Source organism: Temnothorax longispinosus, chromosome 3, assembly GCF_030848805.1.
Source record: "Temnothorax longispinosus isolate EJ_2023e chromosome 3, Tlon_JGU_v1, whole genome shotgun sequence".
Lineage (NCBI taxonomy): Eukaryota > Metazoa > Arthropoda > Insecta > Hymenoptera > Formicidae > Temnothorax > Temnothorax longispinosus.
In genome coordinates, this window is record NC_092360.1 from 3,828,614 (window position 1) to 3,848,855 (window position 20,242).

At 37.8% G+C, this 20,242-nt stretch overlaps 1 protein-coding gene across 8 annotated transcripts in view; it reads right to left on the minus strand.

Moving 5' to 3' along the window:
• The window catches only part of Ampdeam (AMP deaminase), a 32,802-nt gene extending 12,971 nt beyond the window's left edge, over nt 1-19,831 (minus strand). For 2 of the 8 annotated variants that reach the window (XM_071773203.1, XM_071773195.1), the window contains exons 1-3: nt 18,152-18,204; nt 14,887-15,023; nt 1,337-1,514 (exon numbers count right to left, since the gene is read on the minus strand). In XM_071773203.1, coding sequence (XP_071629304.1) covers nt 1,337-1,514; nt 14,887-15,023; nt 18,152-18,189 — 353 coding nt within the window. In that variant the 5' untranslated portion in view covers nt 18,190-18,204. The other 6 variants (XM_071773198.1, XM_071773199.1, XM_071773197.1 and 3 more) reach the window with 6 other exon arrangements.
• Nucleotides 19,832-20,242: the final 411 nt, after the last annotated feature.

Here is a 20,242-nt window from a genome sequence, read left to right on the forward strand (position 1 = left end):
GTTAAGATAAGCAGCTAAAAAAATATGGGTCTAATATTTCTTGATGCTCTACAACATATATCCAAAGTCCATCAAAATCGGTGAGGGACACTTCCGGCCGTTCCCTTGTTAGATATGCTACAGCGTTTTAAAAACGTTAGAATGTTTAGATCGTTTAAATGTTTAAAAGATATAAGAAAGACGATATTTTTTCACCGTGCCTTATCTTTTGGGGAAAATAATTTTTCAAAATATTATTACTTAAAATTCTAAACATACTTTTAATTTATATGCTCAGCGATTTTCACCGAATTTTATAGTTTGTCTGGTTCGCTTAAATGTCCACGTTGCAGACACCCTGTATAACGATCTATAGCATTTGATTTTATTAGATATTCGATCGTGCGTGTATTAAATACCTCATATAACCGAGTTTATACCCCTTGGCGATACTTTAGTATTATACCTTTCGCAGTTGTAAATATATAATGATCGGTGTTTTGCCTCGAGTGTTGCCTACTTACCGTTTTAACCCTCAAGATTAACTTCTTCCGGTGCAAAATAATTATCTAAGCTTAACTAACTAAAATTAATCTATATATTCGATGCAATATTAATATATGAACTCCATATAAGTATATATTAGGAGTTGTATATGTTCTAATATAATAGATATATATTAGATTGATGTGTAAAAAGCCCGTCGTTTTCCCAAGAAGCTTTATATTAAATAAAGTTGAAGATTCTCTTTCTTCAAAAAGAGAGAAAGCTTTCTTCAGAAAATGGAAGTTGAAAGCTGAAAGTTTTCTTTGAAAAGGGAATTGAAAAATTTTTCTTTAGACGATAAGAGAAGTGTATTAAAGAGCGCGATGACTTTTTGCTGCAATATGGCTAAAATTTCAACTTTATTCCATGAATTTCGCAAACCTTTCGCATCAGCAATTTAATAATATTTTTTTTGTATTCATATTATTTGGTCGGATACAGTTAGGGTTAATTTTTGCGAGGTCATACCTTTATTAAAACATATATTTAAATCCGAATTACATCCCAAATTAAAATATAAAATTCAAGAAACTAAAATATCTTACATATGGAGGGGTAAAAGCCATAGTGGTGTAAGTCAAATTTTTTCACATATTGACTCGTGTGCATAGATGCAATTTATATATGTATTGTATAGATTGCATGTATGCACACGAGTCAATATTTATAAAAATTTGACTTACACCACTATGGCTTTTACCCCTCCATATATATATGAATATACAATTATAGGTATGTTGGTAAAAATGAGTTTTTACTTGAATCGATCTAAATTGTGTAAATCAAAAACGCTATAAAAGTGCATGCTCACTTGACAGTCAGTTGTCGTTGAATCAGGAGCTTCTTCTCGATCTGCTCGATCGGGAATTGAGGTACTTCGTAGGGTGCTGAAATCTCATTCGGCAGCTCGTGAGATGCAAGTCTCAAGCCACTGCTACCGCCTGCACCGTTGCCACCGCCCTCGATACCGAAGACTGGGCTCTCGCTACCTGCGAGAAACAAAATTTTGCTAATAAATCGGCTAATAAAGAATGGTCTGTTTGCAATATTGAAGACTTTTCTTACTGCAATACCAAACAAGATTCTGAACTAAATCAATAACAAATATTTATTTCTAGTCCGATATGATATGTAAAATGTTGAATTATTTTATTTCGATATTAATATTATTGTCTCAATACGATTTATTGCTTTTTTGTCATTCACTTTTCTTTGTGCACCTTATCATGCATACAAATATATAAATGTGCCGTGATATTAGTGAGAAAACTGCATATGCGGAAAGCATATGTGTGTTAAGTTAGAGAATTTAGAGAAAGCACATATTGTTATAGGTGATATCAAAATATGAATTTGATAATTTCTTAGATGTCTTAAAATAATTTATAAACACAAAAGACTCGTGATACATAAAAATTACGAAGTTTCCGGTTCGTTTAAAGATAAAGAATATATAGAGTAGGCCTAGGCCGCGATGAAAAAATTGAAGAAAGATTGAAATCTTTTCATAATGGTCGATTTATTACCGTTATTTACATACTCCGTGGCTTGTCCAGTTTTCTGCAACCATTCGGTAACGGAATTGCGCTTGTACACGGCAAGAATTTCATTCTCATTTCCCATTTCGAGAATATCAACTGTTTTCATCAACACGAATCGCTATACGTTCCTGCAAACATTTCCCGGCTTTATGCTACACTTATGTTTACACGATCCCGTCATTCGAAAGGCTCAAAAAATGATCGATCGCCCCTGACTCGCCCAAAGATACGTATATGTACAAGAAACTTAAGATAATGAATTTGATAAGCGGGTCATTATAGTTGGCCGAAAATACACGTCTCCATATTACATTGTATCCAATTAAAAAGAAAGATTAGCAATTCATTATCAAGTATCAAGCAGTTGACCGAGCGTCAACTAGTTATAAATGTAATTGGTAAAGTTACCGGTCGTAATTAGTAACTACCGATTCGCTGAATTCAAGTTAAACATGCAACCAGCGATCAATCGTGATTTCAAAATACCAATAATTATAACAGTTGTGGGTATAGGAACGAATTGTAAGCTGCTACAAATTATTCTTTTATCATTCGCGTGATTAACGTCGATCATTCCTAATTGGACGTTATTTTGTCACTCTTATTCTAGGGAGGGTCACTAGTCTAACGATCGCACTTCCGCGAGAGACGCGTCGTTCTCCCACGATATGATCAATGGAACCAATGAGCTCGCCGCGACCCTCGACAAATCTACAAAGAGCCGCACTGCCGAGTTATTAATAGAACGCGGCGCGGTGCGCGATGACAAGGACTGTTGTTTTCGATCGTCCAAACCAACGACGTGCTCTTCTCGTCCACGCCGCGCGGCGCCGTCGTGTTCGCATTCGCATCGCGAGGACAACGAGGTTCGCGCATTGCATTGTCGCGACTGAGGCCAAGTTCTACAACGACGGACAAAAAGCTGTTGTGACGAAGTCACTACGAATGTCGCGGACTTTACGATCCACGCGTAGTAAACCGTACTACGTCTATACGTCAGAGGAACGGGTGAATCGGGGTTGCGTCAGGGATGATTAGATTACGCCTGTACACGATTACTTCGCATCTAAATTTGCATGAAATTGACACGGATGTGTTCTCGTAAACTATGTAGGCGGATCATGTAGAGTACAAATTAAGTATCTCTTTTTGTACTCCGTAGCGTGCTGTTACTCCGTTTTTTATCTTTCCTAGCAATTTTCAGATTTCTCCTTTCAAAAATCGCTCTAATTTTAAGACACATTACATATATGATTTTTAATAATAATAACAGTATTTACACGCCTTATACAGGCAAAAACTATGGTTCTTTATTACTATTTATAGTAATAAATAACCATAGTCAGCAATACTCAACAATCGTAATTCACGCAAAAACTTATTCTAAAAAAGATTTATAGCTTTTGAAACAATTAAACCTGTCATTTCATCTTAAGAAAAAGGTTTTTATAAGACAAAATGACAGGTTCAACCGTTCCAACGTGAATCAATAGCGAACTGTCAGCGGCAGAAATTCGCGGCGCCCGACGATGTCAACAGGCGATTCTCGCCTTTCATTCGACCATCGACGGCGGCGCAGCGGAGCCCGCGGATGAAGACATCGGCTCGCACTATAAATAGTTGACCCGAAGAAATATTTCCCAGATCGCTTTCCCGCATGCTCGCTACTCGGAAATCATGCTGTTTTTCCGCCTGTTTTCAGTGCTGGCGAGATGATTCACGTGCTCAACGAGCTCAATCACTTGCCCGACTACGAGTTCTACAATTCCACGAAGAACGGAAATTACACCCGACGCAGAATCCCTTTGATGAATCCGCGATTTGTCCTCGGATCTAACCGCGTCGTACGGATTTATTTTCGTATCTTGGATTTTCACGTAACGTCTGCGTGAACCTCACTTTCAACCGCGTGCACGAGATAAGCACATTGCCGTTCGCGTCACTTAAGAAAATATTATTTGAATTATTTCCAGACAAGATTTCTCTGTAATGAAAAAAAAAAAAAGAAAAAAAAAACAGATTCTAAATTTACGAACGAATCTAGACGGAAAACATTTTATATTGTTGATCAGAGGTATTCCTGGAACGCTACGCAGTAATTCGAGTATATACGTTTATTTTACCTTGTAAAATAAACGTATATATACATATATGTATGTATATAAAAGCCCATGCTCCAATTCGTAAAATCGCTAAATTTGCATAAAAAAGAACGTTATGAACACCTGCGTAAATTATTCGAGTAAAACAAAGGTAAACGTCATGTAAAATTGATACTCCAGTTCGTGAGATATGTCACGAATCGTCGTCGACGACTTATCTGCGACTTTAAATAACCGGAGATGTGTCAGAATAATATCCGAGTGTTCGATTAATAGTATAGAACTGTCCGATACATGTATAGCATTAATCTCTATAAATATATAATCTCTATAATTATTTCGTGTTCATCTTGCGTTATCAAAGTCGATATTAACGAGATTGAAGCCGATGAGAAAAAAACGATACTCGAATTAAATTTCGCACGGGATGTCGTAAGCTTGTTGCTCGTCTCGGCGAGCGTCTCAAGTGTATCTTTAGCTCTTTATTTACGGACATATTATTGATAACAACACCGTTCTGACGCATATGATAGTTGGATTAGCGGACACGTCTTATCAACACGCGCGTTTTCGAAAAGGCAAAGGACCGCATATTATCAGTAAAGTAACGGCGTGGCGTGAGATGTTGTTTGCTTGGGGCGACTTTCGTCAGCGATCGACACATTTGAGAAGCCGGTTGCGTTGCATCGACGTCGATTAACTCTGATCAACTGGTCTTCTTGTTCTACGATATATATACGGGTTGCTCCATAAAATACAGACACGTAGCATTATTCCTTACAAAATTTACAGCTAGTTCTTTTCTTTCGCAATTGTCGAAAGAAACCGTGTCACATTTAAGTCTCTTGGTCGTAAATTAAAATTCTATTTAATTAAATAAAGGTTCACTTTACACATGAGTGTGAATTGAGCAATAAATGATAATTTTTCGTGATTCCTTAAGACTTTATTCGAAAACAGTTTTGAGCATGCCGTTCCAAGGTCCTATCTTACATCAATCAACGTCCGAAGAGATTTCATTTGATAGATGGTATTCAATTTCATTCTCGAAATCAAAACAACGTAGCAAAAACGCGATAAAAAAATTCAAACATTCGTAACGTTAGTAATTTACTATTGCTAAAGATTACTCGAGAAAAAAAGGGTCTGAAACATTCCGATAATTGCGCAATCTCAAAAGTGCGAAGCGATTCGTTTTAATCGCGAGTCCCAGGTCGGAATGCCAGGAATCGGACAAATCGCACGGTCGATGCAACGCAAAATTTGACGTATCTCTTTGAGTTTCACACAAACTTGCAACAAGAGGCGCCTTCCGTGAGATCCACGAGGGTCACTCGATCCTGGCGTGATGCCCGTTTTATCTATCGTCGAGAAGCTTCGAATGACTTTACTCCATGGGAAAACGGAGCGCGACGCGAGATGCGAGATGCGAGTTCGCTCTCGAGAGGTCTTTCTCTCACAAGAGGGAGAAACTTTTACTACGTGTGTTTAGTCGACGACGCGTCGGGGGGCACTGACCATACCGACTGGTCCGCGAGAGTGTCGAATGCACTGACTATCCCAGGGTGAGAGGAAGGGAGGGAAACATACTCGGTGGAATCTTGGCGGCGGAGCCGCATCACGGAATCCGCGTGTGTACACTGTGTGTACGCTCTCGCGCGTGGGCCGCGCTCGCGCCACGCGCGGCGCACACGCGCGCGGAACCGCGGTACGGGTCAGCGCATTATAAAAATCATAATTATTTGATAAGACTACATATAAATATAGTGTAATATTTATGTAATACGAAGAATTTCGATTAACAATTCTCATTTTTCAAAGATCTCAAGTTGGTTTCCAATCTGATTTCCAAAGATCCTGGAATTGCGAAACAGTGTAATAATGTAATGTTTGCAGAAGAAACGTTTTTGAATATTGCTTGGAAAAATTCTTACGAGCCTGATGGTCTCGAAAATATGCATTCGACAGAATGATAAAATTTCGTTAGACACGATCAGTACAGGAGCGACTTATTTATCAATTAATGTCACAGATGAATCTCGATAGTCTTGATACGAAACATTATCGCACGAGACGTTTCTTTTAATATTCTATAGCACGTAGCACTGAGAATGAAAAACAAATTTGATTTAGGCCGATATTCATAGTCCGTTCTTATTCCAAGACTGTCTTAAGTAATGTCTTTTAAGATGCTAATACGGTTTTGTGATTGGTCCTAAGATTGTACTTAAGACGGTCTTAGATACAATAAAAACCGACTATAAATACCGTCTTTAGACTGCGAATGCAGTTCATCTGTTAAGCAAAGATATGTTGCTTCTGCGAGTGATAAGTGAGAACTGCACTTTTTAAAATCTCCAGATAGCTCTTCGCCTTTGAGAAAGATTTATGGGTGATAAAATGTTCGGAACAAAAGGGTCCTGACCTAGTATTTTAGTAACAAGAAGATACGACATTCGACAGATACGAGTCCATTGGGATTTGGCATTTTAACGTTGCACGTAAATATTCGATCATCGGCGGAAATTCTTTTGCGGAACATTTTGGGAGGCACAGAGAATTCAAAATTCTCAAGATAGAAACTTAACGTGACAGTTTTTAAGATTGAAAGTTACAGGCACACGTGGCGGAGTAAGACCATTAATATACTCGGCAAAATTTTTGGAACTGGATTTACGTCACATTCCCATATTATCGATGTATTAATATGCGACTTTAGTCATAATTTGCACACGCGCGTGGAACATACCGAGGAAACTTGGCACAAACATCTCGCAACGCGCGACAGCGCGAGGCGAAACACGCATTAGTATTTTTAACACTGTGGGCCTTTTAAGACACAGTCGATTTTTTATTTATGATTCCCACGGGAATGAGAGAAAAAAACTGCAACATTTCCGAACCATGTAAGTATAGAAATCACTTTTTGAAACCTTAAATATGATACATGAATTTTTATAGATCTTTTGTAACACAGAAACGCTTTAAAAAACCTTTTGGACTTAAAAGTCCCAGGGTGTCCGGGTGAGTGCTCCAAAAACACGATCCACCCAGTTAATAATAGTACACTCGCGGACACGACAACTCGCGATTGGCGTGCATGCTTTATTACCGCTGTGACCCACATCGCACGGTGCGATACACACACGCACGATCGTTATGTGCGTGCGTAACTGCGTAGGTGTCACAAGGCAGATTACGCATACATGAGTGATAGAACGAGGGACGTACGTGCGAAAGGCCGTTCTATTGTTGACAATTGTATAAATTATAAATAAAGCGTGTCCGTTTGAAAAACATACCACCTTTGTAACTCTAAAGAGCTGCGTTAGGATAGGATAGGCGATATGTTTTTCATCCCGCTGCGCCTCGCCGAACGATCCCGTTGCGTGTTTATCTTCCCCTTGTCTCGTACTCGATATGTATACATACAAGCCATAAATCTGACACTGTTAGCGTTTTGTTTCACCGGCAATTTAATGTTTTAATTTATATCTCGTCGTGTAAGAGTAATTACTCGATAAAAAGAATAAATCTTTGATATCTTTTGAATTATTTACAGAAACATAATAGCTGATGTGATACCAACCATCAATTTTTTTAATGTGTACGTCTTAAAAAGTTAATGCAAGCAGATTATTGAGCTACTCCACAAATTAGAGAAACTAGAAAGTTTTGAAAATAAGAAACGCTTAGAGAATAGAGAAGCAATGGTGAAAACTGTGGAAATTTTTTGTTTAGTCACTAATTAGCCACTGCAAATAAACGATTTAAAAAATAACACATATGTAGCAATACTTATCAATATTTCAGGTAATAGCGCAGTACGAATTAATGTGTTTTGATGCTTTATTATGTCAATTTGTATTACATTACGTTATTTGAAAGGTATGGCCATATATATAAAAGGTAATAAATCTTCGTACTGTAACTCAAGTAAAACCTGACGTGCATTTCGAAATGTAAAAGTCGCTGACACAATGAAGAATGGGCATAATTTTCTCGACAAATAAATATTGATTATTTTTCACCGCGATGCATTATGCTACGTACGTGTATTACTTCTTTCTTTTACGTCACTGACAAACTCGTGGATGTTTGTTTTAGCAGTGTGCGATGCACTAACTGATGATTTAATTACGTAGTCGTTCTTGTCGCGCCGAACAATTTTCGCGTGCGCCAAACACGGCAGCTGAACTAATTGGCGTTTACTGTCGCGAGATCCGAGCGAGAAATAATTTCCTCCAATTGGTGTCACCGACTGTCACCGACATCATGCAAGCCATACCGCGAATCACGAGAATGTTATATTCCTGGAACGAGATATTCTCGCACGTGTTTGAACCTCTCCTTGAAGTCGAACCAATCAATTCCATAAAATAGAAAATAGAATTAAAAATAAATAAAATTACAAATTAATCATAATTATTCTGGCGATAAAATCAAGAAAGGAGCAAATTGATAAAAAGTAGAGTTAATTAGTTTGACCTGCGAAAGAGACTCATTTATATCTGAAGGTGTCTATTCGAAAATTTAACTAAAAGAAAAAGATGTCATCTGATTTAGCCATCGTGTTTTTATCACGTGCATTAAACGAGAATGTCGCTTAATATTTATATTCAATTATATTTATATTTACTTATTCATATTTATGCTTATTTTTATTTATGTTTATATAGTATGTATAGATACACACTGCTCCTTTTTCACAGTAAGTAATCGTTTCACTTGAAACTCTTTGCTGGTCTCTTTTGACCTTGACATTTACTATACAGAATGAAGTCCTGAGTCAGCTGTGCACTTTGAATGAAGTGAGGGGAAGAAGCTTTTGACACAAAGCGACCTTCACAATGCAGGTAATCTAACCTCTATGTAAATCAAAATCAAAATAAACCGTATAAATTTTTGTAAGTAATTATTCGCCTGTTTTACAACAGATAAATAAGACTTATCAACGATCACGTTTAATGTTAAATGTTATGTTTGTACTGAATGTGCTTGCCGTTTTATCTTTAAAAAGGTTAGCTGTAAATAGTTAAATTTATAGACTTGAACAGTTTATGATCAGATCGTGAAGAATTAGGGTCGATTCAGACACAGCCGTGCCGTACCCGTACCGTATCCGTATCGTTAACATTAGACAAGAATAGAGACAACATTAGACAAGGATGGAGACAATAGGTATCCTTGTCTGATGTTTCTGTATCCTTGTCTGATGTTTCTGTTTCGTGCACGGTACGGATACGGCACGGCTGTGTCTGCATCGACCTTTACGCAGATATTTTGCGTATTATAACTGTATTGTATGAGGAATAATGTAAATAAAGTAAAAGGTAATTCACAACATTAAAATAAAGCGGATTAAGTAGATAATAGAGTTTATTATATTCTATCAAAACAGATTTGCTACCGTATACATTATGATAATGATTATCGGTATCTTATATATCAACAATCTTATCACGAAAGTGTGTTCAGTCGACTCTGTAACAAGTGCTTGTGTTACACACCACGATTATAGATGAATTTTTTAATTGGTAATTATATTATAGATTTTAAAAGCTTTATCAAAAGACTCATATTGTGCGACGTCAAAATAATATCGTAACATTAAATAAATCATGTCGCAAATGAGTGTGCTCATGATATACTCATATAACAACAAAAACATTTCACACGCGGTTTATAAAAAATGACTTCAAACACGTACTTATGTTTCTTTCATCTATGGATGTTTCAATTAACTCGAGATCGATTTTTCTTTATTAAAAGTTTTAATTTTTATTTTGTAACACTTTTTTAATTTAAATACCTATAATAATATTAATCCACAGCAATAAAAAAAATTTAAATATCTATGCGACTAATTTTTTCCTAATTTTAATTCCCAAATCCAAATTCTATCTTTAAAATATAGTCTACAAAATACTCGTAAAATTTTAACGATGCAAAAGACACTATCGCCAAAAAAATCAGCATTTTTAATTTATCAAACTATCAAAAGAGGTAATTTTGACACACAACAATGTAGGAATTTAATTATCTTAACGAAAGCGAAATTCTCTCTCTCTCTCTCTCTCTCTCTCTCTCTCTCTCTCTCTCTCTCTCTCTTTCTCTCCGATGACGATAGCTCCCATAAATATTCAACACGTCAGCTAATACCAGCGATATGGTGCAGTCGGCTCTAAGCAGCTTGTAGGAAATTTCCTTGAAGCGCCGAAGAACGCGATCGAACACCACGGTTACGTCTATTTACGGCAATCGCGTGAATTTGCGTGATTCAATTTCTGGCGGCCGGCCGCGGCGATTTAGCGCGCGCCAAGACGAGTGGCATAGCGTAGACGTAGCGGAAAGGATCAATACTTACTGCACCTCCTTGGCACAGTTACCGTGATGGATCTCCGCATGAGGCACGTCCCAATCTTTTCCCAATCGAGAACGTCGACACCTTCCCGTCGTCGTCGCGGCATGTAGGACCCGGTTCTCACGACAAATATACCGCGCCGCGGGACGAAAATAAGCCGGCGTCAGTATTTTCGATACGCATTGGCACGTCGTTAACACCCAGCCCACGTCGCCAGGGTTTACTGCGGTGATTTCGGAATCAAAGGATTCGGAACGAGATAAGTTCGTAATTTGCACGATCTTACTTTGAACGTATAATCTCTTTAGTTTAACGGCACCATAGTGAATAATATCGTAATAACTGTATCTTCGGCTATTCTTGGTAATTATTTTTCCCCGACGCAGTTTCGCCGATAATATTTTTCTAAAAGATTTTTACGTGACATTACAGAGTATCTTGTGGGCAATATGTTATGAAACTTTACATCGAAACATTTGTGTAAAACGCAACAAGTAAACATGATATTTCTGAAACAGTTTTGCAGTTAGAACGTTTCTTTTTCCGCCGTCAAACTATGGCCGGTATTCATAGTCGATTCTTATATTTAAGACCGTCTTAAGTACGATCTTAAGATGTTATGAACCAATCACAGAGCCGTATTAGCATCTTAAGACATTACTTAAGACGGTCTTGAAATAAGAACCTATGAATACCGGCCTATGTCCAAGTGAAACTTGTGAAATATGGATTTGTTGAAATCCATGGATTTGAAATCGAAAAAAAATTCTAAAATGTCGAAGTACATAAAAACGAGAATAATTAAAACTTGACTTTAGTTAATTTATACTTCTTATAGAATTTTGAAAAATAAAGAGTTTTTAGAAGAAATAATATCCTTCCAAGAATAAAAACTATATTTTATTGGAAACAGACATTATGTAATTGCGTAATAATAGATAATCGCCGACTATGTCTCGGCCTTGACCGTAAATATACAGGAATTACTTGAAACTCATAAGAATTACATTCTAACACGTTATTTGAATCGGTGTAAAACGGTCTTGATAGTTCGAGCGGAATAATCCCAAACAATGTTAAGAACAATGTTTCCTCCTAATTATTAAACTATTAAAGTAACATACTGGCGAACTTACAACTTGTATACTTGAGTAATTTGCAGTTTTAATGAAGAGCCTGCTTTATATGCGCTTTATACATATACGCTTTAGGAAGATAAGCGACATGACTCACGGTCGGAAAATTCCGAAAAGACGTAAAAACTTGCGATTCTCTACGAGAATACTTCTTGCATCTTATAAGCAAGATAATCTAACAATAAATACATTTCGCAATTAAGAAGACGAAGATACAGTGGCTGTTAGTTGTGTTATTGACAAGATAAACGCTGATGAGATTACAACGGACACAGAATCGTCATCATTGTTATTCACACACGGAATAATCCTTCCGCGATGCGGAAATGCCGTTATCTGGGACAGTTTCACGGTAAAGTGACGTCGACATGAATGCGTTTTGTCAATTACATCGATCCCGCCATCAAACGGTTAAACATCGCACAATCCGACATGTAACACGAGCCCTCGCGCTCGTTTTTACCTTCGAAAAATTCATCCGGATCGATCAGAAAATTCGGCAGGCGCAAGGAACCAAGGAACGCTTCGCTCTCCGAAGTGGTCACACCCCTGATCGACATTTTTCCCAGGTCGCCCTGAGTCACGCGATCCTCGATGCAGCGTAAATTGCACTACCGACGGTTCCTTTTACTTCGACAGAAAGTTTATATTAACTCGTCCCTCCTGATGATAAAAGATTCTTCAGAGGTTTTCAGGGCTGCCACGAATAAATGTCTTTCGCGATACCGCGCGTCTTTGTGAATTGTGACTCTACAAAAAATACTACAATCGTTTGCAAGAAATGAGGATCGAGCTCGACGCCGACTTTCAATAACGCGTCGTGCGCTTGCACTATGTGAAGACGTCGCACTAAATAACGTACTAATCACCGTGCTTATCGAACGTGCCAACGCACGAAGGTCACAAAGGCAGACACACAATGACAATGGGGAACACCGGAACAATTTCGAATGTGCGAATTCAGAAGCAAGACGTAATCTTCCCAACCGGAAGATCCAACCGACCACGATTGCAAAACACGACGAGACTGCCAATTTGTATCAGCCCCAGTCTATACCTTTGACGTCGACGAGCAAGCGATATAAATATTGGTTTAGAAAATAGTTAACTAAAATTATATTTCGATTTTCGAAATATAATAGTAAAAATTTAATTTAATAAAAAATTTGAAAAATATCTTGATGCTATACTGTTATGATTAAGATAATTCACTGAGAAATCATTGAATTGAGTTGTAATTCGTTTTTTTCTGGATGAGTAACTTGGCTTTTCTCCTCTTTTCATAACTAATTCTTGCTAATAACTAATTTTTAGAGTCATTTAGAAGATTAATTAAAGTCATTTATCTTGAATTGAGAAACTTAAAAAAAAAACTTGATGTTATTTGTGTCGAAGATTATTTATGACTCACCCAATTAAAATCGATTTAGATCGGAATCAAGAAATGTGTGCAAGATTTTCGCGAGCGGAGTTTCGCCGGCCAATTATCGCCAGGATTCAACTCGATTCGCCGCCGGAGCTATTTTCCGGAGCGAAATCTCTTAAGCTTCACGTATTCCACTATCAAGATTCACCATCAACGTCGACCTCCGAATTGGCCGTGCGATTATTGCAGGGATATGTTTTCCGAGAAACTCTCAGAATTTCACGTAACGCCACTTTATCTCGGGATTTACGACTGCATAACGCGACTCAACGGAGGAGCGCCGCGAAAACTACCGTGACGACCGAATCGCGGTTTACTTCTGGGAAGCTAACTCTTGCCCTCTATTCACGTTCCGAAAGTCTCGCCTCGCACTGACGAGACGAGACGAGAACACCGACGGGCACTATTGTGACGACGGCCAAAATACGGTCGGCCGTATGCGACGAGAAGGTCTTAGGCTGCCTGCCAATTTTTCCGAAATCTTCACTCGCATCCATTAACACGATTTTGTGTTAAAAAAAAATAAAACGCTTTACTACGTGAACAATCCTCCGTGTCACTCGAATTCATTGTAATTGGAATTATCCCAGTTTGGTAAATCATGTAAGGCGTACTTGAAGTTGTTACAAAAAGCTCTTTTAAACGTTCATTATTTTATTGTCTTCGTTAGGTCTTATCTGTTCTTTACTATAACTTGTAAAGTTGTTATTCTCATATTCTTCTTTTCAGCACCTTATTCCGCGTCTTTTGCTGATGTTGTAATTATCAATTAATCATACTATGTGTAATTATAATCATACTAAAGGGACCTTCTCTTAATCCTATTTGTACATAAATAAATAATAGATTTTTGTGATAAATAATGAATACAATCTTGAAGCAACAGTCAACAGTTTCAATTCATCTCGTTTCTATCAATTCGTAAAAAATTTCGTGTTTTCGTTAATTTTCTTTAATTATTTGAAATTTTTTCCTGATTTCTTTCAATTATTTACTATTTTTCAGGCTAGCACTTCCATCTATATATATATATATATATATATATATATATATATATAGCACCGCGAGAATCGGCGAGTGACGACGGAAAATCTCCGAGGCATTCGTCTTCCTTTCGCGGCTGCCGCGTATAATTCATATCGATCTCCATCCCTCTCGCGAACTTTAATTAACTTCGCCTTCCGTGCGGCCAAATAAAAGGTTGTTGCTATGTGCGAGTCGTGACTGCCATAATGCACCGTCTAGTGCCACGATACGTTTCGCGCACGTTTCGCGGTGTAATTGCAGTCAAGCGGGGTGATTGGCCATTTCAAGCGGGAAATCACAAAGAAATGTAGCGTCTAAATGAAGCTTCGCAGGGAAAAACAATTCCAAAACAATCGGAGAGTGACTACATTTTTGTGATTTTAGCGTCATCATTCAAGAAGTTAAAAAATATAACTTCTATTTTCAACGAATAACTAGTCTTCAAAAAATAATCCCGTATACAAAATCTTTACGATTTGGGGAGATCAAGGAATACCTAGCTTTGATACAACGAATAAACACTCATCAAAGACTAACACTGTATTTTTTTAAATTAAGCTCAACATCAAGAAGCTAAAGAATAACATTGGCTCAACTCGGACAAACGTCTGTCAAAGAAAAACTTTTTGACAACTTTGTGATTTTTAAATCGCTCTTATTATCTTGCGCAATTATGACCGTATTGCATGTTGTAACGAATCGCTCTTTGCACGGCTAATTGATTAGAATCAGTCACATCGTAAAATGACAAATCGACGGTACTCACGATCGCGATGATCCACGTTGTGACTCGGAGTTGTCGAGCTATCGGCATCGCCCTCGCCGTCCAATTCGTAATACAGCCTGTCCGCGTCACCGTTCACCTCCTTCACGCCGTTCATGGCCATCACGTCTTCCATAATTCTGCAAATGCGTTTGTCACCTTGAGTGCTCGCTTTATTTAATTATCCGGCGGCGTTGACGTGGCTGCATTATCAGAGATTTCTCGATAAGCTCTCGAAGCGCGCTGTTTACAAAACCGTGCGCTTCGTGCAAGAAGAATGTATAAAGTACCTACAATCTCTCCAAGAGGATATATATGTGACGTATATCTATATAATATAATTCTAAAAAATACCATTTGCTAAAAATATTTTTCTTTTAGATTGTTTTCTATATTTTTCTCCGATATTCAAGATTGTTACCAATTTTATAATTCAATAGATGCTATACAAAGCATTAATTATAATGATAAATAAAATATTAAGAGCACCTTCTTTTACAATAGACATTGTAGTATTGTACTTTAATCTTTCCCCCTTCCTTGAATTATCAGGAAACCATATCAAAAGACTTTTTCTTACCACATAAGAATTCTTATCTTACGATCAGAAAGGCTAATTGTGAGAAAATAAAATTAGACTACGTTACTAATCTTCATAACGATTCTGAATGAGAAAGAATTTAATTATTATTATTGTTTGATTATCCAATCCAATTAATAAAATGTCCGAATGCACAGATCATAATATGTAATTAATAATAGAAGATTATTGGAGCACTATTAGGTACTATAAAAGCACTACACTAGTCTTGTTTTACACTAAAAATTGTCATTTTTGCTCTAATCTTTCCCCTTTTCCTTAAATTATCAGGAAACCATATTAAAAGGCTTCTTCTTATCGCATAAGAATTCTTATCTTGCGATAAGAAAGGCTAATTGTGAGAAAGTAAAATTACCCTGCGATATTAATCTTCATTCTGATAACAATTCCGAATGAGAAAGAATTTAATTATTACCATTTGATTGGCCAATTAATAAAATGTATGTAGGGGAGACTGGGGCTGGTTGTTACAGGGGTAGGTTGTTACAGTGCCAATGGTAGCTAAACCGGAAACGCTATAGTAACGTTAGAAAGAGATAAATGATCACGCCAGTGTCGGCCGACATACCGCGCGAGTTAGTGTCGCTGGCATTCTTGTGAGAGGAGCCCGGACAAGCAGCCATAAAAAACGCAGATTTGTAACATTTTCATTTTTTAGTATTATTGGTCTAGCACTTGTTATCTAAATAAGCAGAAATGTGTATGTGTGGTATATACTCTCTAATTCCTTCTGTTTACAATAAACCTTACTTTTATAAGCTTTACAAATATTTGTGTTTTAATATTTAATCTTAAGAGGTTAGTTTTGGTGTTGGGGCTAAAAGTGACATTTTCTCGGGGCAGGTTGTGACAAACCACAATTAATTTATGATAGATAATTTATGATGAATAGAGCTTATAACTTTTGTTTAGATTAAAAGTTACTTGTATTTTTGTTTTAAAGAATTTTTATTTAAATAAGAACATAATTTCACTTAATTTTTATTTTTTTTTTTTTATTTTGTTGTGATAAAGCAAAGATACCAAAAAAAGTAATATGTCAGTTTTTCGCTAAATAAGAACATAATTTTATTTAATTTTTATTTCAATGTGATAAAGCAAAGAGGCCAAAAGAAAATTGTATGCCTAAGTTTTTGTTTAAAATAACACTATAATTTTATTTAAAGTTAAAAAGTACTATATTATTACTTGGACTTAAACTTGGAAGTTAAACTTTTTTTGTAATTTGTTATAAACAATAATATTTCATTTTTGTTCAAATTAAGAAGACAAACCATGATTATTCTTAATAAAAAGTTTGAGATTACATTTGTTTTTTTGTTGTAACAATTTACCCCGTGTGGTGTAACAACCAGCCCCTGGTGTGGGGTAAAAAGTTACATGTCTCTTTTTTCAGAATTTTTTAATTTATATAATTTCTAATGAGCGGTTAGATAAAATTATTATTAAATTTAAATCCCGATTAGTTACTGAATCTAGCAAGCCTAGATTCATTTATAAAAACAACATAATCAAAGAGTTGAGACACTTTATAGAAAAAATGTCACAACCAGCCCCGGTCTCCCCTATGCATAGATCACAATATGTAATTACTGTAATTAGTAATAGAAAATTATTGGAAAAGACAAATCTCGATTGATTTAAATGCGCATAGCTATCAAATTAACAAGATATATTACAAACTAGTTTGCACATTGATGCCGCACTCCGATTAGCTTTATCGCGCATCTCTGATGTAACAAATTTGTTATTCTATCAAGTTTAAATGTTCGGCTCACTGCAACTGCCAATTAAGAGCTTAAAGTCGCGCTCGTTTAAACAAGGATTAATCGCATCGTTTTAATGTAATTAGCGTGGAATCGTTTTGAAAACAGCGACGTGCAATATTTCTTTCGTCGTATTTTACGGTTTAACTATTAATGCCTGTAGGAAGTTGGAGTGTTGCAATTAGTTCATTAGTATACAACGATGACAGTTAACGTATTTTTTTTCTCTGCATGCATATCATGCGATATCTTTCGATCAATTTACATAATACGCCTGTCAGTTAAATATTCTAGATATTAAATCATAATGCGAAAAAGTATATATTTAAGTACAAATTCTCGTGATCGTAATTAATAAATTTTTAATGCGATAAATTATCTTAACTTTGCTTAACTAATTAAATTATTTCTTGGCTTGAATGTGTGCATTTTTTGTATATAATTATCTATACATCTTTTTCATTATTAAACATCCAAATTTGTAATTATTTTAATTTGTTACACAATATGTGTAAAATTTAATAATTTCGAATTAAAAAGATTAGTACATATTGACATCTCTGAGTATTTTGGAGTATTGCTGTGTGAAGAGCCTTTTAAAATATCAAAAAATAAAATTATGCAAGAAAATATTTACATACTGCTTCCCCCTCCATACATACTATAAAATATATACCGGCATTAAGCGTTAATAAGTGCAAACTTAAATAGATCATCAGTATCGATAAATGTACGTGCATGTCATTCTTTCCTCGCTCACAGACTCTCCGATCATTAGAGACCTTTACAGAAGAAGCACATGTGTATGTATGTGGGTCGTGCCAACCGATCAATTGATACGCTAATGATCCGCCGCGCTCGAATTTTTCATGCGGCAAATGCAAAATTAACTCGTTATCACCGGGCATCTCCGTGTCGTGTCACGAAGGCGCAATTCATCTGCTTCAACCACTTACGTCTCTCACCACACTTAGACTCGCTAGTCTCGTTGGCCCTGCGTCTGCGAAGAGGAACGTCTCGCGCGCGCTATGAATCGTCGCTGCTGCCGGGCGAACGGCTACAATGGACGGCGACGTGAAGACGAGCGAATCGCGAGTCGGCGCGGCACGCGCGCTCGGCCAATCACGGCGCGGGTGCACGCCGTCCGTCTGGGAACCGCTTCGATCCGCACGATTGACAGAGTGAAGTTGTTCGCAGTTGAGAGGCGGCGCGGTCGTACGCGACACTTCACCACGACGACGTTCAGCATGCAACGTTCAGCGACGTTCGGCGTCGGCGACGCGAGACGGCTCGAGCGGACGCGGCGGACGCGCGGCTCCACGCGGCTGCTCCGGTCGACACTTTACTACGCGCGACTCGCGCGAGATTCTCTCATTCCACTCGAGTACGCTCGAACACCTGACGATCGACACCGCGAGCCGCCGGCGCACGCTCCAGCTCCACCGCTCCACTTGATCGCTTGATCCAGCTGCGCCGCGGCCCGCGCGCGTAAACACGCCTGTCGCCTTGTGCGTCGTCGGAGTCCGGGTCTGACGCACGCCGCGCGAGTCACGACCTACGACGTATCGGGGTGACACATGGGGGTCGCTAATGCGTCAACATGTGAATTTAGATGCTTATCGGAGAACATATGGGAGATACATGATATATACACGCTCCAACATATTATACATATACATTCACGTGTCAACAAGGCACGATTGACTCTGCGCGTATATATGTATATAAACTGCAACCCCCTTTTGTAAAAAATAATAATAATAAAACTGATAATGTCTCATGAATATTTCTGTACATGTTGGCCGATATATTGATAAGGTTATATAGATTTAGATTTAATCGAATCCTTCGACATATTCTAAAAAATACTTTACTTACATATAATGCCACGAATGAAGGATTCAATTTAACGCAATCTAAATACGAATAATCCTGCTTTGCGATAAAATTCCGCAAACCGATTTTATTAACGTTATCATGGAAATTTCTTTTGCATGTGCACTTCTCTCTCTCTCTCTCTCTCTCTCTCTTTCTCTCATTCTTTGTTTCTCTGTCTCAGTCTCAGTTCCTTTCACCCAATTCGCCCGTGATTACGCCACGATGAAGGAATGAACCTGACAGCGCGTCGCACGTCCCGCGAAACAATACCACTGTGCGACGATAATTCCAAAGGAAAGAGGGAGAACGAGATAGAGAGGAAAGAGAGAGAGTCTGTAGGAAGGCACAAAGGTATACCTACCTTTCTCGGAGCACTCGCGGCGAAACGTACGAACGATCTCTCCGTCAGCAGCTTCTACGGCACTGCGCCCGTGGTGTGACGCGCGTGGCACTGAGCGTGATTGGTCGAGGAGGCGCGACACAGCTGCGAACCGCGACGTTCCGGCTGTGGCGCAGACTCGTTCCCGTCGTTCCCCGTGAAAATCCATACCGCGCGATATCCATGCTGGCCGCCACACGCGTCGCCGTGCTGCACTAATTATATGGGACACGGAGGGACCGAGGGTCTCGTGTCGTGTGTGGAAAATTGCATAAAATATTTAAATGAACGCGTAAATGATAAAAAAGCTTGGGGCGGCCGCTGACGAGCGATTTGGACCGGTTTATCGTAAAACCGTCAACTCCAGAATCTTGGAATTTTGCATGAAAAAAATATCATTAGGTGGAAAAAGTAATCTAGCTGCCGACTCGCGTGGATTGATGCGCTGCGAGTCTAACTGATTGACGTACATATGCGGATTGATTACTATTATTAAATATGAATGTACTCGTCGAACATGTTCATTTATTGGTTTGCACGTATTGCGCATGTATTTTGGATGAGAAAACGAAACGGAAGAAACCTGATTTTTTTTCAAGCGATTCTTTAAAGAAGTCTTCGAGTTGGCATCGTTGCTTTAAATTTATAAAAGTTAATTAATCTTGAACAAATTTATAGTACGTCTTATCTCGTCTGCACAAAGTTTTTCTTAATTAACTTTTCTTAACTTTGATA